General features: G+C 37.1%; 2 protein-coding genes across 8 annotated transcripts in view; both read left to right on the top strand.

Moving 5' to 3' along the window:
- LOC105389802 (netrin receptor UNC5B) overlaps positions 1–25,024 on the top strand; it is a 75,728-nt gene that overhangs the window by 15,785 nt on the left and 34,919 nt on the right. For 5 of the 7 annotated variants that reach the window (XM_048628893.1, XM_048628892.1, XM_038122603.2 and 2 more), the window contains exon 2: positions 305–353. The exons of 1 other annotated variant lie outside the window; for it this stretch is intronic. The gene's annotated coding sequence lies outside the window, so the exon portion shown is untranslated. Of the gene's footprint in view, positions 1–304; positions 354–23,921; positions 24,204–25,024 lie in introns of those variants that run through there. One more of the 7 variants, XM_048628889.1, reaches the window with a different exon arrangement.
- LOC125490302 lies at positions 14,843–16,234 on the top strand. The gene has a single exon (XM_048629134.1). It carries the CDS (start codon positions 14,843–14,845, stop codon positions 16,232–16,234), a length of 1,392 nt encoding a protein of 463 aa, XP_048485091.1.

Here is a 25,024-nt window from a genome sequence, read left to right as displayed (position 1 = left end):
TCTGAACCGTGTATGCTGAATTAATAATTACTTTAAACTTATAGTGAAACGACAGTGACAAGTATTGACATTTTGTTTGTAAGTTTATATTACCTAACAAGAACCTATAAAAAAAGTTTTTGTTTACTTGGACTTGAAAATAATAAAAAAATCATCGATGTAAAGCAACATACGGAAGTTTGAAACTTTATTTGATATCGCCTACTTGTTTATTTTTGATGAAATAAAGTACAGAACTACCTATTTTTTATTTGTCTGCTTGTATGGTTCATCTGTTACAAAGCAAAATTTTCTTCTTTTACAGGTAAAAAAGGGTGCTAATTTTATGGATTTCTACTGCATTCTATCGCTAGGTAAGTTCAATTTAAATTCTTTGAATGTACGGACTTTGTGTAAAATAATGTATTCTTTCAGTATGTAAGTGCTTTATAATTATTTATTTATATAAATATATATTCACCAAAATAAGGCCACACACCATAAAGGAGATACTTATCTAGGTACAAGGATATTTTTTCAAATCACTAAGTTTCTCAATTAAGGCAATGAAAATGAGAAAGTACTAATCAAGAATTACTTATCTATCGGGGAAATGTTCGGGAGTAAAACTCCAGGCTTAATGAACTCATTATAAAGTTGCTTAGGGTTCCGTTTCTCACGGTCCAACGAGGGTTCTGTAGCCACTAATTAATTGACGGCGACTTTTCACTCGCTATTGGGAAGGCGGGGTGGACGGGCGGAATCCGATTGGGTTCGTTCTCTAATGGCACAAAGGATTGGATCCAAGTAATCACATTTTACGACCGAAAAAGCACTAGTTTTATGCAATTACTGGACTGTTTCGCAGAGTTTAACTGCTTCCCACAAAAGCTGTTAGTAAAGGAAAATTTCCTAAGACCACTGCAATAATTCCTTAACTAATCCATTAATAGCAAATCGAACTTTTATAAATATTAAGGTCCGTAAATGCGAGCAATGATAAAGATACAGAGACAATAGCACCAAACTAGCCTTAAACGGAAAAAGTTAATATGAAGATCAATATTGAAGTGCATTTAACGGCTCATCAGAATAGAACAAACTAAAAACGTTAATTTTTAATAAACTGGGCTAATTTGGCGTAGGCATTTTGTAATTGCTCGTGAATGTTATAACAAAAGTCCAAACTGGAATAAACTTGGATCAGTGTTGATTACAAAGGGTGGTTATGGAAAAATGAATTGTAAAATAGCTCAGCGGGGTGTTAGAAAATTTGAATGCGTAATTTGTTCAGTTTCAAATAGCCCATAATGGTTTGGACAGCACTTTTCTCTTTCCCACTAAGGTCATAACTGATGCTACCATCCAGCTCTTACAATTAGGTTTCGTGTTTCTATTGTTCTTGACTTAGCTACAACTTGAATACAATTATTTCTTTTAGCTCTTCAATTAAAGTTATAACTGCTGTGAAGTTTCATTTCAAAATATCTTGTACTTCAAAAAAGCCATTCGTTTTACTACGAATCTACGAGTAGGTACTGCCTACTATGTAATAGAGGGAATTTAAAATACCAAAGTCTGCCAATAATTTTACGGTAAATCAATTGCTCCACTGAAATTCGTTTCCCTGAGAGTGTTCGGTGGGAGCTCCGTATAAAGCATGCATAAATATCATGTGCTCTATCATTTAACTGCTGGCTTTCATGACAAGCGATAGCGGAGAAATTTCAGAATACATTAGGTACCAATACAAATAATATGGAAACTGATTTAACATAAAATTTTCCGATAGTGATGAGTCAGGTCAGATTTTTAATATAATTTTTCAATATAGACTGAATTGCAGCTCAAACCTCCACAAATGACGACAAATAAGCTAATAAAATGTAGAACGACTGAACAGAAAAATAAGTCTTTTTTTGCTATTGAACTTGTTTTTATTATGATAGTGTATGCAGCAATGATTGATTTTGTTTTGTATTCATGTAGGCACAAAATACTAATATCCTATGATTTTACACCACAGTTTAGTGTTCCAGCGTCACAGTGCCGCTACTCCATATATTTCACGGCGGCCTGCATTTAATAGCGACTGCGGTCTGCCTATAATTTTATTATCGGTGAATTTTTTGCCACCGCCCGCCTCTCTGGATGATGTGCTATGGTCTGGAATTTTTCAAACGAATTCTTTTGCAGCATAATTTTATTCACGTTTTTGTCACTTTGTTGAACTTCTACTACTATTTTTACAGTACTGAAAGTATGTAGCTGTAGGAAGGTAGTTGGTTTAAATTGTCATAATTTAGGAGGTCACTATATGGGCCATGATTATCACAATCTAGAGGATTTAAATCAATATACTAGGACTGAATATAAATACTATCTTATATAGGTATATAATAATAATATTAATATAATCTTTATTTGCACACCAAAAAGAAAAACACATTACAAATCAAGAGCGATCTCTTCCAGACAACCTTTGTATACAACCGTATAATCTTAATGTCTGAACAAAATATTATTGAATTTACCTACTATTTCTATTTCAAATTACCATTGCAATTTTTCCACATTATAGCCACAGTATAACATAGTAGTTACAACATTTTTACCAGCTCTCCCTGCGCAGCCTTGTGTGGAATCGTGAGGTCTTTGTTCGTCGCAGTGAGCGGTAGCTGTGGTAATGGTTATGACTCTTAGATTCATAATATACTCACAAGATGGTGAGTCACATACAAAAATAGGGCACAAAACTGTCCGCATTTTGTTTACTGTCAGATCGTTTTAAGGTCAACCTAATGACAACAATTGTTACAATAAAAGGGTCACAAATCTTCTTCTAAAACAAAATAACAGCTCAGTGGTAGAAGTGGGTTGTTATTTGCGTTTCTTTTGACTTTACTCCGTCTAGTTCGTATATTGTTAATCTAAGTTATGACTGGACTATATTGTAAGCTGCATATGCATCAGTGGATGGTAAGGTTCAGTGCGTTCCGGTAATTGGCACTGATTATGATGTGCTCTGTCAAGTGTGTTTGATTGTTATCGATATAGCTGCGAATGTGGTTTGTTCTCTCACACCAAATAATGGCATTTGGACCGCTACAATACCTGATATTACTAAAAACTACAAAATTATAGTCGGCTAACAATAACCGCGGTCAAACTTCTTAATTGCCTAGTACGGTAGGCAATCATTTATTTAGCCAGAGGGTCTAAACCTAAATTGCGGACCCAAATAAATTGCTTGATATTTCATTCAAGGTCTCCCAGAATTCGCAAAAGCAAACAAACCTTTTCAAATACATATTTCATTCCGCTCCCTCAATATTTCATACCTAAAAATACTAAAACGTAAACAGAATAAATTGACAACTCACAACTAGATTTGCACACGCACCTAGGGGATGCTTGTTAGGGCATGCAACTTTATCTTTGCGGTTTTTACTATGGAATGTCAGCTTTATGTGCATGGATTTAGGTGTTAAGGGTTGCAGATGTTCGTGTTTTAATAAGTTTGATGGTTTTTGTTTGAAAAACGTTTATTCATCAAATAATACAATAAAAACATACATTATACCCCAAACAGCAGTACTGTTTCTCGGGGAAGATACACTCTAGAAAAAAAATATTTATACATAACTAGCCATTATACCAAAGCCTACAAATAACATCTAACATCTAAGTTAAAACTTAGTAAACTGTGCGGATACAATAGGTATAAGATAAAATAAACATTATAGTTTACGAGTAATAATAACGGTTCACAACTGTTTTAAAAAATGACTTTTAAGCAGTTTTTTCATTATTACAAACTTAAATGGTATTACACTTTTAGTTGCGTCACTCATTTTGTTAAAAATTTTTGGAATTATGTATTGCTTTGTTCGTTTACCATACTCATTGTTAACTTTAGGTACAAAAAACTTCGCCCTGCTTACTTGTCTGGTCTTTATCTTTCCTACAAACTGTGTTTTATACATGTTTGACCAATACTCTTCTTTCGCTAATTCAAAATGGTATTTTTTATCTACTGGTAATATTTTACAATGCATAAATAGTCCCTCATAATTATCTCTAAACTTTCTTTTAATGTTTTTATCTACCAAAAGTTTTATAAAGCGGAGTTGAAGCTGTTTTATTTTGTTTATGTATGTTTTAAATGATCCACCATATATAACAATACCATAAGATATCAAAGAGTCTACCAAAGCGAAATATAAACAATACAGGATTGATCGCGGAACAAAATATTTCAATTGATTAAATTTTCGTAGTAATATTCTTAATTTATCAGTTAAACTACTAATGTGTTTTTTAAAGTTAAACTTACTATCTATAATAATACCAAGATATCTACATTCATCAACCTGGGCAATCAAGGGACATTTACAGTTCATACAATTGATGTGCAGACACTCGTAGTTATGACCTTTTAAAAATATTTTAGTGTCTTGTTTTTTATGCGTAGAAGAAATACACATTACATTTGTCTTTTTTACATTGAGTATGATGCCGTTATCGTGAGCCCAACTTGTTATGTTGTCAAAATCATCCTGTAAACATTGCTGGATTACATTCACATCCTTATGATTATATAGAAGACATGTGTCGTCGGCAAACATATATATCTTGCAATGTTTTATTACATTAGGCATACTATTAACGTGCATAATATAGCAGGCGGGCCCGGTCACTGACCCGGTCGCCACACCATAGCTGACATCCTCGCACCCTCCCGTATGGTTATCCACTTTTACGGTCAATTTCCTATGTGATAAATATTCTCTAAACCAAGAGTTCAGTCTGCCCCGAATTCCACAGGACTCCATAGACTTCAGGAGGACATCATGATTCAGCGTATCAAATGCCTTCCTGAAGTCTATGAAGATAACACCGACATGTTGTTTGTTATTTAAGTAGTTATTTATATCGTTAGCAAAACTGGACAACAAAGAGGACGTGCTTTTCCCTTTTTGAAAGCCAAATTGGGAATGTGCGATGACGTCATGTTTAGATAAGAAACGATGGATCTGTCCAATCAGGGCTTTTTCAATTATCTTATTAATGCATGACAAGATTGCAATAGGCCTATAGTTTGTTGTTTCACAATGGCTACCACTTTTATAAATAGGTCTTATAATTGAGATTTTGAGGTGGTCGTGGTACTTAGATTGTTCTACAAAAAGGTTAATCATTCTCGCAATTACAGGGCCGATAGCAGTTTTTATTTCTTTTAAATCAGATAGCCTTAATTGGTCAAACCCAGGAGACATATGGGTATCAAGTTGTTCTATTATCTTTATTACTTGAGAAGTGGTAACCCTAGCGAATCGTATGGAAGCGTTTACAGTTTTAGTATAATTTTGTCTATTTAATAGTTCTGTGTTACAATTATGTTCTGATTTTAATTGCACAACCTCCGTAGCAAAGGTGTGGGCAAAGTTAGAGCAAATTGACTGAATATCCAACTGGGTACCCATATGTTGTATAATAACCTCATCTAACGATTTTTTATTGCGGCCTAACCAATTATTTATATGCTCCCATATTTTTTTACTGTTACCTTTACATTGTTTTAATAATTCTTTCCTATGGAGGTTTTTTGACTTATTTATTAATTTGAATGTTCTATTCCTGTATCTAGTATATTCTAATCTTTTAGACATATCATTTGGACAACTCCTCCATTCTTTATACAATTTATCTTTATGAATGATACAATTCTTTATATCTTTAGTTAACCACGGACACGAATCTATTGTTTTATTTCTAATTTTAATTGATCTTACATTTTTATTATAAATAGTTTCAAATATTTTACACATTTTTTCATACATTAATAAAGGACATTGAAATGTTACCAACTCCGACCAGTCTATGTTCTTTAAGTCTTGCTTTATAGAAAAGTTATCAAATATTTGTTTTACCTTTTTTTCTTTATGTTTAATTGTATTTATAGAAAAGCCTATGTTTACAAGATGATGGTCGGAGGTACCACACTTAACAATGTTTGATTTATAGTTAAACAATTTGTTTTGTCGTAGCAAAATATGATCTAGACATGATACAATGAGTCGAGAATCCCTAATTTCCTCTCGGGTCACTCCAAATATAGTATTTAAGAGTCCACAATCGCTAAGAGTGTCTTCATACAACATTGTGTCGGTATTTTGTTTTACAAGCGTATTTATGTTTATATCACCGATGATCACAAGGTCACGGTCACGCGGGACCGAGTTCACTGCACTTTCTAGCTCACGCACAAACACAGGCACTTTAGACTGGGCTAACACAGACGTAGGGGGCCGGTATACGGCCAGCAGCTGCAAGCGGGCCCCGCGCACCTGCACGGCGCCCCCCAGCGCCTCGCACGACGTGAAGAAGGTGGGCTCCCGCTGGAACACGTGCTCCTTCTGGACATACATCAGTATGCCACCGCCTCTCCTGGTCTCCCGGCATGACGCGAACATCTCGAACCCCGGCAATTGATACATCGATACCATGTCGTCTTTTAAATTAATTTCGGTGAAGATAAGTACGTCTAGATACGATAAGGCGTCTCTTAGTTGGGCTATTGTCTCGTTAAAGTTTTTCTTGAGAGATCTCACATTTAAATGTGCAATGTTGACATTTATAATTTTGTCATCAGATAAGCAATCTATCCATTGTTTTGGACTTTCATAGGTTTTGGTATATTTTTCCTTTAAATAATCATCTTGTGCATTGAATTTGAGTGGTTACAGGTCACACATTTAGGTATGCGCTAAAAGTAAGACTGACATTAAATATAACATAAGCAGGTACTCAGGGTTTGGCGAGAGCTTCGAGGTCTGCTCGGGTAGTGATGTGGATCGTTTTCGAATCATCACCTTTTTTACACAGGATACGCCCTTTCTTCACCCATATATATTTGAATATCCCTCGTAGGCTTTGCTTCGTGTTCCAAAGCAGCTCTCGATTGTACCTAGTGAGATCTTCATTCACGTAGATAGGTGTATCGGGCTCCTCCGGAAACAAGACCTTGTTGGTGCGGAGGAGGCCTCGCTTGCCCATCCAGAAGTCCCGGGCCGCCTCCTGTCGCAGGCGCACGACGATGGGCGGCGGGCGGCGGCCGGGCACGGCGCGCCCCACGCGCCAGGCGGACTCCACATCTTTAATGTCTACTCCCAGTTGCATTGCTATCTTCCCTATTGTCTCCTTTATATTTTCATTTTCTTTTAATACAACGCCTACTATTTCGATGTTTTTATTTTTGTCCTTTTGTTCTATGGCTTGAACTCTTTGTTCTAAGGCCTGGGTGAGTTTTTCAAAGTGTTTACATCTATTAGTAATATCATCTATAATATTTTGTTGTTTTTTCATTGCAGTAAGTATTTCATTTTGCTTCAACAACATCTCATCATACTTTTCTGCGTAAAAACCGGTATCCTCCTTGATCTTGAACACTACCTCCATTTTTTTGTTTAAAGCGTGCAGCAGCGACTCGACCGTTAAATTTTTAAGATCGAGATCCAGAAATACCTTTGGAGTTGGGCTTGTGACAGGATTTTCAGGCATACAATTTTCACATACACCACGGCTGACCTTGATGCATGTCTTGTGATACACCTTTAGGCACTTTTTACATTTAAATTGCCCATCTTTGGAAGGCATATTTTTGCAACACTTCACACACTTATTAGGAGTGCTTGACATAATGCTAGTCCAGGTAAACTACCGGAACTGGTGTGTCAGGTCACGTGTCGCGGGTGTGTCAGTCTCACAGTTGACAATTTTAAGAGCAAATGATATTTTTTACGTGTCACTCGGGGTACGCAGATTATTTGTATCGGGTTATTCCTATAAAGGCGTGTGGAAGTGACAGTTAAGAGTGAAGTGAGAAAAATTGCACTGTCAGTGTGGAGCGTTTGTGTGTGAAAGATAGTGAAAGTTAATAGGGGTGTAGAGAATTTATTGATTTTCATAATTTACTTCATTTTGTTGGAATATTTGTTCAGTAAGAATCCGTGGAAGATACCATAGTCGAACTAGCTTCAGTGATCGTATATAGTAACTGATAATTGAAGTTAGGCAACACAGACAGGGTCACCCATCCAATGGTATAAATAGACCTGCCTAAAAACTATGTATATGAAACTAATAGGTACCGAACTATATCAAAGTAAATAGAAGACATGAGCATTTTTATTTGAAATGACTCCATAATCCGTTTTCCAATTTAAAATCTAAAACAAACAACATTCCTGTAAGTACCCAGCACTAGTGTGAGAGATATCGATTCACTGCGCTCCTGCTACACATAAATCTGAACGTATAAACAGTCAGACGTCCAAAAACAAACACAGTAATGCTTTAAAAGCATGAGGGAGACACTAATTTGCATATGGGAAAACGGTCACGCATTTGCAAGTGGACACTTCTGTTGCAAAAATACAATCCACCGATCGATATAGCAAACAAAGACCATCGTAATTACGACTTTAAATTCAGCAAAAGTTTGTTCAATCATTCACTGCACGAAAGTCAAAATCATCGGGGGAACTAAGCGCAGCATAAAAGCGACACACTTCATATTTGTTATTACATGACTCCGTTTGCGCGGGGGGGGACCCATTCATATTCAAATTACTTTCAAATCTACAACTATTATTATGCCCCGACCATTGTGTGGGTCCTTTGGGACCTATATCATTATTCGTCCGCGTCCTTCAAATCATTCGGGGTGTAAAAGTATTGTTGTGTTCTGAGTCTCTGGACACTTTCGTAGCGTGGGCCGCAGTATTGTCAAGAGGGTGATTCGAAAACGCTTTATTTCACTTTACAACGTAGTTACGGTGTTCCTCCATTCATGCTGCTCTATTGATGTATGTTTTACGCTCTCTAGCCTATTCTGTTGCCGGATTTTATTCTTGTGAATGAAAATATTAGCCATTGTGTTTCTTATAAGAATAATGTGTTATGATTTACCAGAAGATCTTGGAATGCTATAAAAAGTAATTTAAGTATCCGTGAAACCACAACATCTAAGATTTTATCGCTAAGCTGTTTCAATAAACTTCACAACTTTACATAACTTTACCGTGGTGTTTGTGAGTTATTAGTGAATCCTAAAAAGTGAGAGTCAATAAAAAACCATTACCAATAAAACATTTTGTCGGTGAATCTCAGAATTCATCGGCGACTTCTTTCGTGAATAATTTATGTCGTCTGTAAACATTTTTATGTTCCATTAACGTCTTTAGATTCTGCTATCGGATTGTCTAATGTAGTTGGCGCCTAAATTCCGGCGCTTGTTGTCGGCGGACGTCCTCGATCATAAAACTGGGTCCCAAACAAACACCAAGTTTTAGCACCCCCCGTATACCGCCTTTGTTTTTTAAATAAGCAGCCCTTGTTGTTTCAGGATTAAGTTCAGCTAGTAGTTCATGTTTCATAATATTTACTTACGATATCGAATCCGAATTGGCGTCTGTTTGTTAATTTATTTATGTTTCTTTTAATTCAACGGTTTTTTATAGCCAGCATTTGTAAAGTCACAGCTTGTGATGAGAATTTACTCTCCAGATAATTATTATGCTTACAAATAAGTTATATCTGTAAGCCGCATCTAGGTATCTATTAAATCACAAAGAGAAAGTGATTAGACCACACCTAATGCGTTGAAACATTGATTTAATATGCAATACAACTCCCAGTAAAGGGCGCTTACATAATTTGAATAACTAAACTTCAACAGTTAAAGCGAGAAGTAAACGTTGAAATACCATATTATAAACCCATATCACTCGCATTTCCGCTGATGGTGTTAGAATTATAAGGCCCGGATATGATGCTGCTAAGGCCATTGTTTTAAGGATAACAATAACGTTGGCAGACAGGCAAAAAATAGGAACGACGGAGATCCGAGAGGAATAAATCTAAGTCTCGCTTGGAACCAACAAAAACTAGATCTTCTTCTGGATTCGCCGTTTTTTCTTGACTGTTTACGTCTGCAGCAATACCGTTATACTTACTAGTAACTTGATTCTCCAAGTGTGACAAAAATACTTAAGATATCTAGAATATTTTAAAAGCCATTACAATGAGTCACAAAGTAATTGCTATCTGAATTGCTGGTAGGAAACATGAAAGAAAAAAAAACACCGAAACGATGAATAAATTAAATTGTCTTTATCGCCTATACAATATTCGATTTGATGCTGAACGTCATCACCGTCACATAAGTATTCAGTTACAACACATTATCACATGAATATATTGGCTTTAATATCACATATTTTTGAGACTTTCACCTCAAAATTGCTGTTAAATCCATTCCAATTACCGTTGTCTCCAATATCGACATCTTGCGCAATAATTTTAATCGAATTTGCATTGTAAGTTTCACCGTTTCTTTCTGTACGTGCCTTATCGAGCCAAGCGTCAAAAGTGACGCTATCAGCTAAAAGGCTTCGGAACAAATGCGTTCAATTAAGCCCTGTTTCATGGAAGTGTAAACTTTGTTGACTTTATCGGCGGGTCCGGAATTCTGTCAATGATGAAACATTGAGTCGCGCTATCCAAATTGGAGTTTCGAAAGTTACTTGCTAAGCCGAAAAGCTAAGAATTTTAAAGGCAGTTTTCATGATAACATTACAATATCACCTTTGTATACTTACTAGAATTTGGACCCTTAATGATATTAATTATAATTAACTATTTAATTTGTTTTAGTTAGAATTACATGATGTGAACAAACACCATCTGCAAAATATGCATAGTATCAAAATCCACCTGCTGACATTGACGTAACGAGTCCATACATCACACGGCATATGAGGAGGAAATAATAATTACTGTGGCCCTAACGAGTGGCATATGGGACAGGTCTACCCGTCCGGAAGTTATTAGATCATAAAACGTGTCAGGTAACAGCATTTGTGAACGAACGTAGGTCAAATGGCATCGAAATTTACGGATGTAAGTTCACGTTTTATATATTCGATAAAAAAATGTAGTCAGGTACTATGCAGTTGAAATCTGACTGTCTGACAGATATTGAGCTTTACAAAAGTAGCCGTCTCCAAGTGACGTATGAACAACTGTACTTTACATGCGTGCAATAAACTTTAAGGTCTGTATTAAATCTATGTTTCACCCTTGTTTCTAACTAAAAACTCACTTTCTTCAAAAGCTCGTTTTACTCAATAAAAAGAGCGCACAAACGAGCACAAAAATTCGTGTCGGCAGCTCGTAAAGAGATGCGCTTGTTGATAACCAAATAGTAAGGACCAATTTTGTTTAGATACAAAAAGTTATCTGCTAAATTCATATCAAATAGGATGTGATTAAATTACTTTAGGTAAAGTTGGTATGTCTAATAAGTGAATGTATTTCACCAATGAAATACCTAACCTACCTATTTCGCTAAGGCTAAGGGCTAGTACGGGGCGCATTTAAGAAGTTACCTACATGAGTTTTGCATCGATCTCACTCACATCGCGCAGCCTCAAGAGCGAGCACGACGGAGAACTTTGGTCACATTTTAATAGCGCCCCGTGCTAGCGCGCTACTACTGTATTTTACAACCTACAGGGCAAAAGGCTAATGCGGACCTAATTATCTCTACCTAATGTCTTCTGTATGACCCCAAATTTTCATAAAATTGGGCAAAAATCAAACAGATTTATTTTTAAATTTGAGGTAAAACAATTTCATTTAAATATTAATTAATAATTATCATAAAAAAACGCAAGAGAGAATTAGGTCATTCATATTTTAATTGTCTCCGATAATTCCCTATTCATGACTCTGATTGTTAGTAAATTTGTCCGCATCATGAGAACCCCGTGGAGCTTTGCCTTAAAAATCAGACAAAAACTCGTCAGTATAACGATCTTGATTTAAAACCTTCACCCAACTGTATGTGGAATTTCACCAATCTGAAAGTATAATACCGGCATTTCTTTCTGCCTGTGCGAAACCACATTTGGAAGGCCGCGCCACACGAATCCTAATTTATCAGTCTAATGAAACCGGCGTATGTATATGGACGACGTTTTTGTCGGAAACGCGGGAGACCGCTCATCAAATTCCTTTCTGACTACAGGTATAAAACGTCCAAAGGAGAAACGATAAAAATGTGCCCTACCAGTCATAAATATTCATTCTTTCCGAGGATCAGAGTGCAGAGGGGTAGGACGGCGAGTGCTAGAAATATAGGCTTTGTCAAAGAAAAAGGTAATCATAATTTTTATGTGTAATGTTGTGCGTGAAACGTTAGCAGCGATGTACGCAGATACACCCCAACAAACATTTTACCCTCAGTTACAGCTATTTTTATAACTTTAACCTGTATAACTGTGTTATAATTATCTCAGTTCTAACATAAAGCGATAAAGATGAGTTAACAAATGAAATTAGTGTTAACAGCAGGTTTAAGTGTTAAAATGGTATTAGTCAAAGCAATTATAATTAAGATGTTATAGGTTTAAACTGTTTCTAGAACCTAAAGCTATACAAGAGTGCTCACTGACACCTGTTAACACTTATGGTTGTTAAGTGGTTTTCTTTAATACTCATATAAGTCTTTAGGTGCCATATTGAATTTAGGCTACAGGGATTGGTTATAAAAGAGATTTTGTCAAGAGTGCAGTAAGACAAGATTATTACAGTGTTGGAAAACTCAACAATGCAGTTTTAATATTTAAGGTTAACTTAACTTACGCTTATTGCGTTAGGCAAGTAGACTGTAAAAGTAACGGTGTTAAGCAAGACTGTGCGGATCGACTAAGACTGCATAATACCCTTGACTAAGGGTGTTCTATTTCAAAAAGTGTAATAGATGACTTAGGTGAGTCTATATGTATTAAATGTAAGTTCGCCATTTGCATTGGCGACCTAACCTATAAATTGCTGGGATAAACAATATTTTGCTTTAAAATACTTACTTATTTATGTGAATTTTGTCATTCCAGTCATGCCAATCGATTTATGAAACTAATGGACATACAGCAAGCATACAAAAAAATACAAAATTGAGTCGTCTATTTTATATTTACTTATGTTTTATTTGAAATCCTTAATAAATTCGGAGCGCATTAAAATTGAGGTGGGAAATATGGTATACATTACAGTAAAATTACAATGGCATATTATTTTCAATTCACAAAACATGTTAAGTCAAGTTGATATATTATATTTACTGTTATTTAGTAATGATCAATACTGTCACTGTAATACTATCGCGTATGATTGCTGTTGACACTATTATTTTCAAAGACATACAACTTGTATGGTAAAAGTGTAATCGAAAAACGGTAACATACTCACTTAACCCTTTTTTACCAAACAAATAAGAGTCAGGGAGTCAAATAACCGTTCTACAACTACAACTATACCGGTAAAAGTTCTAGCTGAGAGGGATTAAACGCTCTTCTATAGTAACTTTAGCACTTCAATGACACCGTACTACAGGCTTTCTATAACTTAAACACTTCAATGACACCGTTTTACAGACTTTCTAAAGCCTTTACTCTCAAAATCGTGGGCCTCTTTCGTGGTTATAAGTGAGTTAGAGCACTCTCCTACACCCTTATACAGCTATGTCTTAACACTTTAATTTTCGAATGGAACCATTATACAAGTTATATGAGAGTTTTTTTAACGCTACGGTGTTAGTTGGGACACATCTAAACGTCCACGAGGGAGAGCTGATAAATGAGGAAATGTATGAAAGTGATTACGCGAGACAGGATGATGTAAGGTGTTTCATATATTGGGTTCAGGCCGTTCTAACAAGAGAATCAACCGAACTTTGGTTATTCTGCGCCAGAAATAAAACGCGTATTGGATTCAGAAACCTTGTTTTAAAATACTTTATTTCTAACCAGAACCTCTAGCTACTAAAATATTTAAAACTGACTTAACAGAATCTTTAATAGATTGTTTGAGACAATCCCCCCAATGTTCGGGCCACAAAAAATATACATGTCGTAGTTTTTTCATTCCTCTGAGTTTACGTGGGTCGTGTTATGTGGCCACTTTTTTATTTTTAGAGCCAATGATTGATTGAACCTTATGGCGTATCTATGAGAAACTTTGCGGGGCATTGTTTTTTGTACACACCTTTTTTGATAGTTAAAAATGTTTAAATTTATTGTGTCTTCATTAAGATTATTTCATTTTATTTTCACTACCTCCAGAGTTAATTCGGTGAACCGCTTTTTATTAGTAACTAATAATGATTTAAAATGCTGGTGTTCGTTGGTAGTTTACTGTTTTCTCTTTATTAATTAATAAGTTTATGATCTACATACTTAGCTCAACCATAACTTAAATACCATTTTAAAGAAGTTCAATTACTATCTCCATTAAAAGAGAAGATTCTAAATTTTTCTCTGTGTTTTATCTATGTATGTTAATGGTTTCATGAATTTATATTTGCTTATTTAAAAAAAATCTCGTATGCTTACTGTCAACCATTCATTACAATCGAACCTGTAAGATTCATTCGATATTGAGCAACAGAAATGGATGAATGAAAATAGAGAGAGAATTGAGTGTAATAGATACCAACACGCGAAGATAAAAAGATTTTCGGGCATCGCGAATTATGAATAAGCGTTTACGTCAAATAAAGCATCATTCTTAATCCCTAAGGCCCGAGCGGTGAAGCACGAAAATATTATGATTTATTAAAAAGGACAAAACGTGCAACTCGTCCGACATAAAAAGGACGCGTTTTATTTATGTCTGGACCGGCATATTTACAGTTTTGGAAAAATATAAGTAGGTAATATTAGGTCAGTCCAGTCTCAGCTGTGATCGCACGCCGTACGCACAGCAATAGCGCGCGCGCTCGGCGCGCTTTGGAAATATGTCCTCTAAAGTGATCAAATGTGATAAATGCAACATAGTGATCAATGAAGTGCTAGCATTTGTACAAAATAAGGTGGAAGTGATGGACGATGTTAGTCTGATTAGGATCTGTGCGTCGTCTTTCAAGAATGAAGAAATTGTCGAAGCTAAAAGCCTTCTCTTTGACTCCATATCAAAGAGAAAAATATCAAGAAAAGGTGATGGAAGAACCACTCGAGACCTTGAAGACATTATTAGTCTTTTTAGAGGAAGTAACGATCCTGACATTCTTCCAATCTTCGTGGCTAGAAACCTACAAAAACTCCCACCCGTTACTTTCGATCATATTGACGTAACTAGGCTACTTAAGGATATTGTTTTAATGCAAAGTGAATTGAAACAAATTCAGGATTATTTTCTTGGTGAATCACAATATGCTACAGTGGACCAGATTGATCAGTTGAGGTCTGAAATCGAAGAATTAAAATCATCTAAAAAATCAGACTATGAACCGTATGTCAATACGAAAAGAGGCGGAAATCGCATACAAGATAGTTTTGAATGTCCAAGTGATAGCGGTCCTTTCGGCATGCTACATTTTGAAAACATACCGGTCCCTTCAACTGACAATGTTGTTGACGCGCGACTGCTGGCGGAGAAGCCCGAAACTGGGCCGACGGCGGAGAAGCCCGAAGTCGGGCCGATACCGTCGTCGCTGGAGTGCACCACGCCGGTATTGGCCGAAGCCGCATCACGTGACCGTGGGGCGAAGATAGACGACTGTATGCCCGCCACGCTCTTAGATACGAATACATCGTCCGAATCTGGGCACGGAACGGCAACGCAGCAATGTGTGAATGACCGGGCAGGTGTCAATCACTGTGCAAAATATGGCAACGCCCAATCAGCTGTTTCTGATACTGATAATGGATTAATCATGAAGGTGTCAACTGCTCAGTCACCAATAGCTCCAACCTTTGCCAATGTTCTAAAGAGCAGCACTGATGAGGAAGGCTGGATAACCGTTCAGAGGAAAAAACAGACTAACTCACGGTTTTCGGGTAAAATTGGTACCGCGCCAGTTAGCCCGGGCTCCAAATTCAAAGCAGCTGATATCAGAACACCAATCTACATTTACAATGTTATGAAAGAAACCACAACCACAGATATAGCAGAATATATAATGAGAAAAACACGAATTGCTGTTCAACCTGAGAAAATACACATGAAAGTATCGAAGGACTATGACTCATACAAGATACTTGTACCGAGACAAAAAATAGCGTTGTTTTATGATAATAATTTCTGGCCCGATGGTATTTACTTCAGGAAATATTTTATTTTTAGACAAAAAAAAGACTCTGACACCGAGATAACAAAACAAAACGCTTATGGACAGCAATTACGTTAGCAAATTCATAACTTTTAATTGTAAATCGGCGAAAAGATCTTCGGAGTGCATTGTTGATCTATGCAAATCGGCCGATATTATTGCACGTCAAGAAACTTGGCTTATGCCACATGAGCTGCCTACACTTGGGAACCTCGACAATGACTTCTGTGCTACGAGTAAATCAGCAATGGACCCCGGCATCCTCCTCCGTGGGCGTCCTTATGGCGGAGTAGCCATTCTATGGAGAAAAAGTGTTTTTCCGTGTGTGTCTGTCATCACTTGTAGAAGTGTGCGCCTGGTTGCTATTAAAGTGGACTTGTGTGACCGGTCATTCTTAGTTTTATGTGTATACATGCCTACAGATAGCAGTGACAACTTGATAGAATTCGTTGATTGTTTGGGTGAAATTAGTGCAATAATCGAAAATAATAATACAGAGTCAGTGTTCATACTCGGGGATTTTAACGCTCATCCTGGTGAGTTATTTTGTAATGAACTGTTAAACTTTTCTTGTGACCAAAAATGGGATTGTGTGGACATGTCGCTACTACCATCTGACACTTACACATTTATAAGTGAGGCCCACGGGTGCAGGCGCTGGTTAGACCATTGTGTTGTGACAAATGCTGCGCAACAAACTGTATTAAATGCTAAAGTACACTATAGTACATTTTGGTCAGACCACTTTCCTTTAGAAATAGAGTGTAATATTAATGTAGTAAAGCCTAAAATTATCTGTGATAATAAATTGTTTTCTAATAAGGTTATATGGGGGGAGAGGGATACCGTACAAATAGAAAAATATAGTGAGATCTGTGATAAATTACTTAGTAAATTAGATTTAGAATCAGAACTGTGCCACTGTGGTAACAATATGTGTGTAGATACGGGGCATAGAACATATATAGATAATTTTTATCATAGTATTGTAAACAGTCTTTGTGATGCAGCTACCTCTAGTCATAGTCATAGCGTACCAAAATTACGCAGAGGCAAAACTGTTACTGGGTGGAATAAATACGTACACAGCGCTCACAGGGAGGCTCGACTTTACTTTCAGCTTTGGGTACTACATGGTAAATCGTCATCGGGTTATTATTATGATAATATGTGTCGAACAAGAAGCACATTTAAAGCCAAACTTAAATGGTGCCAAAATAACCAACTACAGATTAAAATGGATATAATGGCCAGTCTACATTTTAATAAAAACTTTGGTAAATTTTGGAAAGAAACCAACAAGTTGAACCCTAAGTCTAGCCTACCTGTCAGTGTCGACGGTGTAAGCGAGCCTAGGCATATTGCTAATCTTTTTAAAGAGAGTTTTATGGTAAATTCACCATTAGGACCTTCCGGACATGGGGCGCCTCAGTCAATGCTCAGTGCTGATGCCATAGTGGAGCCCGTGCAAGTGCGACCTGATGATATAGCTTCAATCTTGAAGATGATGTCTAGAGGAAAATCCCCGGGACACGATGGCCTCAGCATAGAGCATTTTCAGTACGCTGGTGTACATATTACAAGACTCTTGTCATTGTTATTTAACAGCTGTATAAAACATTCATACCTACCAGAGGACCTAATGAAAACTATTGTGGTTCCAATAATTAAAAACCGAACTGGAGATGCCTCAGACAAAAGTAATTATAGACCTATATCGTTGGCAACCACAATGGCAAAGGTACTGGACAGTGTGCTGGACAAATATCTTGGCAAATGTATGAATCTACATGATGGTCAGTTTGGGTTCAGGCCGGGTCTATCTACGGAGTCAGCTATTCTGTGTTTAAAGCACACCGTCCGCTACTATACCGATCGAATGACGCCTGTATTCGCCTGCTTCCTGGACCTATCCAAGGCATTCGATTTAGTGTCATATGACATACTGTGGGATAAGTTAGCCAAGGACACAAAACTTCCTTCAGAACTAAGTTCATTATTTCGCTTCTGGTATGGGAATCAGACGAATGCAGTCAGATGGGCAGGTACATTATCTGACATGTACAGGTTGGAGTGCGGGGTAAGACAGGGGGGGCTGACGTCACCCAAGCTCTTCAACCTGTACATGAACGGCTTGATCGAGGAGCTCAGCAGCGCCGGTGTCGGATGCTCAATTGATGGAAATTTCATCAATAACATCAGCTACGCGGATGATATGGTGCTGCTGTGTCCTTCGATTAGTGCCCTTAGAAAGCTGCTCTCAATTTGTGAGTCATACGCGGCGACCCATGGACTTAAATACAACACAAAAAAGAGTGAGCTCATGTTGTTTAAGGCGGGAAGGACGTCATATGACTCCATACCTTCAGTCTCACTCTGTGGCTCTCCTCTACCGAGAGTAAGCCAATTTAAGTATTTGGGTCATTGGGTCACCGAAAACCTCAGTGATGACCTAGACATCGACAGGGAGCGCAGGGCGCTGGCAGTTAGATGCAACATGCTGGCCCGCAGGTTCTCACGGTGCACAGAACCTGTTAAGATAACACTGTTTAAGGCCTTCTGTCAGTCGTTCTACACGTGCAGCCTGTGGGTCAACTATACGCAGAAGGCTTACAGCGCCCTGCGAGTACAATATAATAATGCTTTCAGAATGATGTTGGGGCTGCCGCGGTTCTGCAGTGCTTCAGGAATGTTTGCTGATGCCAATACGGACGGCTTTCACGCCATTATGCGTAAAAGAGTGGCTTCCCTGATGCACAGAGTCCAAGGGAGTACCAACATCTTTCTGAAAGATATAGCTGGCAAGTTCGACGGCCCTATCCTGACTCACTGGATGAGGCTGCACGTCATCAGCCGGTGAGGCGGGGTGTGGCGGTCGGATTTAATTACTCGTATTATTATTTCATTTATTAGTGTGTATGTGTGTCAGTGTATTGTTAGTGTATAGTTATTTGTAATGTGTGTTGTCAACATTAGATTAGATTAGATTAGATTAGTATTTATTAGTATTAAGTATTTACTGTATTTGTATGTTTGTATTTGTTTGTTTCATGTGTTACAATGTTTTATGGACGTGGTCTGAAATAAAATTTTATTCTATTCTATTCTATTCTTAGGAAACTCAAACATAATTTTGGGAAAAAAAAAGTTCTGTATTCTATGTTAATTTTGTGCTTGTACACCTTGGTATTGCTTAGGTGTAAGTATAGATATTAAGGTAATACCTATTTATTTCAATTCTGAAATAACGGCGTCATTAAGTACCCCGTGTACTTGCTCTTTGCTATACACAGATGTATGTAAATGCGGCGGGAGGCGGGCAAACGCGCATAGATTAGTTAGCATCAGAAATTATAAGCTCTGTAATTATACCTCTTTTGAATATGCTCCGATTGGATTCTGAGATTACTCAATAGTAATATTATATCTAAGTCGTATTTAACTAGTTTCAATTTGATTTAGTGTGGCACAAAATGTGTTATTATAGAAGCTATAACAGCTGCGCCAGTAATTTAGTTTTTATACAACATATTTAGATTTTTAAATATTTGTCATGTTTTAGATTTTAATAACAACACTGTAATGTAAGTGTTTTGTAAATTATATGCATTAAATGATTTATATAATGAGAAATTACTGAATAACCATATTTACAAGCTGTCAAGTGATAGTTTTACTGTTCCAGCATGGAAATTATCTGCACGTAGGTAGTGACGTCGGAAAGCTCTAATTAAGAGTTGATTACTTGGCATACCATCGCAACCTTACTTTATGATAATAGGTGCAACCACTTTAAGCAGTGATTAGCATTTAGAAGCGCGATGTGGAACCAATTGAATTTAATATGCCGATTAAGAAATGCCCAGGTATCATTGAATTTAAACACTTAGTTAATCTCTTGTTTTATAAATAAAATCGAAATGCTCAAGTTCTGTATCAGGTTCTGCAATCTCGTTATTGCTTCGAGTTTGCGATACGAGAGTTGTAAGGTTACAGTGTGTTCTGAAAATAAAACCGAGAGCGGATGTTATATGAATATTGAGTAAGTCTGATATGAGCGCGTGTCTCAAATAAAATTTAATGGTAGCGAATGAAATGTAGTAAGTGAGAAGTGAACAAATAGTAAAGAAGATTGCGAGCATGATTATCAAGAGCAGATAAGCGGCAGACGAAGGGAACAATAGCTGGAATAATAGTGTGGAAGTCGGGAGGCGTGGTTTAGGGATGCAAATTGCACGAAGCGCGGCCCGAGGCCCTAGACAAATGGCGTCGTGAGGCGACCTCACCGGTAGCACACGATGCCTTATTCTCCCGCCGCAGGATACACATCCAGTTTATATAATTCACACAGCTCCCGACCGAAAACGTCGCGCTGCATGAATATGCCCTTTGTATATACTTTTATATATACTTTGCACATATAATATGTTTTATCCTTAAATATGAATATACCTATATCAATTTTTTTATGCAAATCCCAGACTTCGTCAAAGCAATACACGTAATGGAAAAGTAATTTAACCTCGGAAAATCTTTGTTAGACTTGAAAGATAGTTCTAGTTTCATGCAAATTGTATGAAGAGTAGCTACATTACTTAGCGAGATTGCGGCTCCGGTAGCTTACAAGGCAGTCGACTATATCTCCACTGTATCGCGTTTATAATTCAAGAAAACCAGTACAGTATCGAAGCTCAGGAGATTTTATTAGGTACAATAAAACCGCAATGCTTGGTAGTCCGCTATTTTTATTTGCTTCCTTCCCATCCCAAAGGAAAACCTCTTATTTAGTTCGGATAATGGTTTTGTTTGTTTCTAAAGAAAATCTATAAAAAGGGTGTTCGGGTCGATTTGTGTAAAATTTTTGTCCAAATATGTTTATTGAATTTAGGTATATCTATCTATCTATATTAAATTTCGATAGAAAATAGGTGTAAAAATCGGTGTCAAAGCGGAATTCGTGCTAACACAATGAAAGTGCTCTTAAAACTCCGTACAACAATGAGTACAAAAAGTAGATCAGATAATAGAACCTCTCAAGTCAGACAAAGTAAGCACGTAGAATATTAGAGCCCTTTGACGGTGAATTGAGCTATTTCGATGAGGATATTCGATCCCGAAACCAAAGTTGAAATCTAAGTGAACAAGGCACGTGATTGAAAAATAAACAGAGTAGCGTAAGTGAACGCAGCAACTGGGATTAATTTTCTGGTTGGGTGTTTGTGTTGGCCGATGAGCGATGGACTTGCCTGCGGGTGACTTCCCAGTCAACATCGACGGCGATATAATTTCAAAGTTGCAATGTTATTTCTATGCTGTCTGCCTTCTAGGACAACCGCTCGTTTCTGTATTATATTTCCAAGATTTATAATGTTATAAAACTCGTTAGTTTGACACTTTCAGGCCATTATTTTTGTGATCGGATTTACTGCTTGGAATTCAATGCATATTATTTTAAAACACATTCTTTGGATTTATTACGCTTAAGGTAATTTGTTATAAATGTTCACGATTCAGGCTTATTGTACATTTTTCGTCTGAAATGAAAGATATTTCTGTGAAACAATGAAATCGGACAAAACGATGAATTCTTAATATAGAAATCAACTTAGTAAGTACATACATATATGACATTCAGTGAATGCAGTAAAATTTACGTATGCAACTACGAAGAAGTTGGAAATTCTCAATAAGAATGGAAGGGAATGCATTGACAATACGATGGACGGATGAGCAAGCCTGTACGCTTTCTGAATAACAATTCTTTCTACAACCAGCGGTCAAAAGCAATCAGTACAGTGGTTAGGGACCAACCGAGTCATTTGTATAGCTTAATTAGCAAAGGGAATAAGCCCATAAAATTAAAGACGCAAGTAAGAATTTTAATCAGCTCCAAAAAGAAAGGAAATTAAAATGAGGCAATTTGTAATCCGTATTTGCTTATCGCGCAATCGTGACGAAAAGCATAACTCGATGGTATTGAAAAAGATAAATTTTCGAAAACCGTAAGTTCAAGATTTTATCGAGTGCCTGGACGCATATGGTGTGCAGTTGGCCCCGAGTCGGTTGTTAAAATTTAAAATACGGTAGCATTTTAGCTACCCAAACATGAAAAGACACCCGGACTGCACAAAAAACTACTTGAATTTTTTAACAACGCACAAAGAGGGACAATAAAATAATTCTCATTTTTGTGCATTTATCAAATTTTGTATTCACATACATGACACATACTAATGTTGCTTCTTAACAAGTATCCAAAGATATCTTTCACACCAAAAACCAATGTTCAGTCAAGTGCATCTTCCATAGAGCCATTAGCGGAACAGACATGGCGAAGTGACGTCGTGACGACAGAATACGAGTTTAGACTATCTTTAAAACTCAAAATATGCTTGAACTGTACTGCTTTGATATAAGGCTGAAAGTCCTTTGTAGAAAAGTAGTCTGGGGTCTTGTAAACTCAGAGGCAGAGCGGTGAGTAATGAAAGATCTACGCCCATTACTCATTACTTGTCGTGACTAGCGGCCGGTGTCTTGTCTTTTATTTCAAAGGTCCCTGGAAAGTTGTGATGTTCATCTATTTTGTTGGCGTATTTTGATCCCGAGCGTCGTCTTGTTACCCAGTTGATTTATCTTGTGTGGATTACTTAGGATTTGAGTAGAGCTAGGGTGTATTAAGTGATTATGTATCTAAATTTCTAATTTGTAATAACTAGCCTTTTCTGTTGAGGAGAAATAGTCACTACAAGTTTTTCATTGCTGTCGAGTGTATAATTCTTATTATTCAACCTATATGTTACCAATTACACAATTTGAACAAGCTCTCTCAAAGATACAATGACTATTTGTTACCAGCTAACGGTACGCCCTCCAAACATCTGTACAGGACGGATCAGGGTAAGAAATCCCATTCACAATGCGACTCTTATTACTGAAAAAGTGAGAGAAATCACAAGAAAGCACCGATAAATGATAAGGTAATAACAGAAGCTGATCCTATCTATTGTTGCCTTTGTGCTCCGCTAAACACAATGCAGTTGTAAATTTTTGGGTTCTTAACTCCACAATGTTCCCGTCATTAATCTATGAGAAGTCCGACGTAACTCGACTCGGGGTTGGGACCGACCTTTTGTGTACCTGCTCGCTCCTTGCGCCTTTGTGCAGCCCCTGACATGTGAGGGACGACGCACAAAAACCGCCTTGTGCAATATTGTCTGTCCCGGCCCGAGATATCTGGATGATGTGAAAATAATACGGAAGAATATAAAACGCAATATTCCAACGGCGGAGCCCGACAATCTCGTATTTCCTCCAATTTCAAACGCCAACGTCTGCGCGGGATAAGATTGTAATCTAACATCCAAGTTATAAAAATTTCTACAGACGCCCGTTAAAACGTTTCTGTAGTAACATCTCCGGTAAGGTCTTCATTTTATAACCAATCAATCTGGCCATTTACTTCGGGTTTTACTACGGGGTTATTTTTAAATATATCACCCCAAGCTGAAACGTGTGCTCAATATTGTGTGTCACTTCGTTTCTTGGAGTCCTTGACATGCATTAACACTTAGCTATTTGACGTATAGTTTTTCTAGTTAGTCACCAGATGTGAAGACTGCATCATTAAGATCTTCAGTGACTCTGGAGAGATCAAAAGTTATCTCTTTTGGTAGAGTGGTTCCTCGCGCGCCGCGGGTGTCTGCCCCCCTCCCCTCCCCGCCCGCCGCCCTGCCTCAGGCCCCGCGGCGTCGAACCGTTGGGTCGGATCAGGCAGTCGACTGCCGTCGCGTCTGAGCTTAAGTCCGGTGTAAAGCTCGCGCCGCGCAAGCTCTCCTCGTATCGAAATCGTACATCGTAGTCTGTGACTTTCAGTGCATAAGTTTTTTGTTTACAATATCCAAGTGTGTTGTGACTGCTTCAGCTACTTCTAGTTGTGATTCTGAAATATTTTATGAATTGGCAGATTTTGTGTTTTAATTGTGTTTGTGGATATAAATAAATCGATTTTATTTGAAGTGTTTATTTATGTATTGGATTGTTTTAAATTGTAAGTAAATGCTTTTTATGTTCAATGTAATTCTTATGTTTTTTAGCAGTCTCACTATTATAAATTTAAAAAGCTTTAAAAAAATATATCATGTACCTAGCTACTCTCAAATATTTCTAACAACACAATACTTACCAATCTTACATAGGTATAACACACCACATCCCGCCGCTACGTGTGATATTTTTATTTACATCTACTTATAAATTATGAGCTCAGATACATTACTCTTGATACCCTGAGATTTATAGCGGCATCCATCTGTCAATGATATCGAACTTGGTCACGGAGTTATCAGCATCTCGATTCCTTTGGAAGTAAGAGCACGAACCTATTATTTTGTTTATGATTTTTTTACGACTTACGCAATGGAACTCGAGGCGGCAGGGCCCAACGATGGGTGTATTATAGAGGAGGAATCAGATAAAAAGGTCCCATTACGTGAAGCTCAAAAATAGGCTAATGCCATTTACCATTACTGTCTTTTGTCACGTGGCGAAGATAAAGAGCTTTCTCTGGAAGTGTTCTTGTTATTAGAATGGGAATTTTCGTTACGGATTTCGATTATCTGCGAGTTGTAATACAGGCGACTAATATATTTTTTTAGTTACTATATAGATGCGACTACCAAGCACTGTTTACATTTATTAAGTATGCGAATGAATGCACATTTTCTTTAGAGAATCAGACTTGGAGTCATTATCATTTATTCCCTTTTTTTTAAGATAATATATGAAGGTAATAATACCTAGTTGAAACTACATATTATAATCATCAATGTTTTTCCAAGTTTCACAAACCAGGAGTCGTTCATTTTCTTC

This window comes from Plutella xylostella, chromosome 22, assembly GCF_932276165.1.
Source record: "Plutella xylostella chromosome 22, ilPluXylo3.1, whole genome shotgun sequence".
Classification (NCBI taxonomy): domain Eukaryota; kingdom Metazoa; phylum Arthropoda; class Insecta; order Lepidoptera; family Plutellidae; genus Plutella; species Plutella xylostella.
Note: the sequence above shows the minus strand (reverse complement) of the source record. Positions and strands in the feature narration are given on the sequence as shown.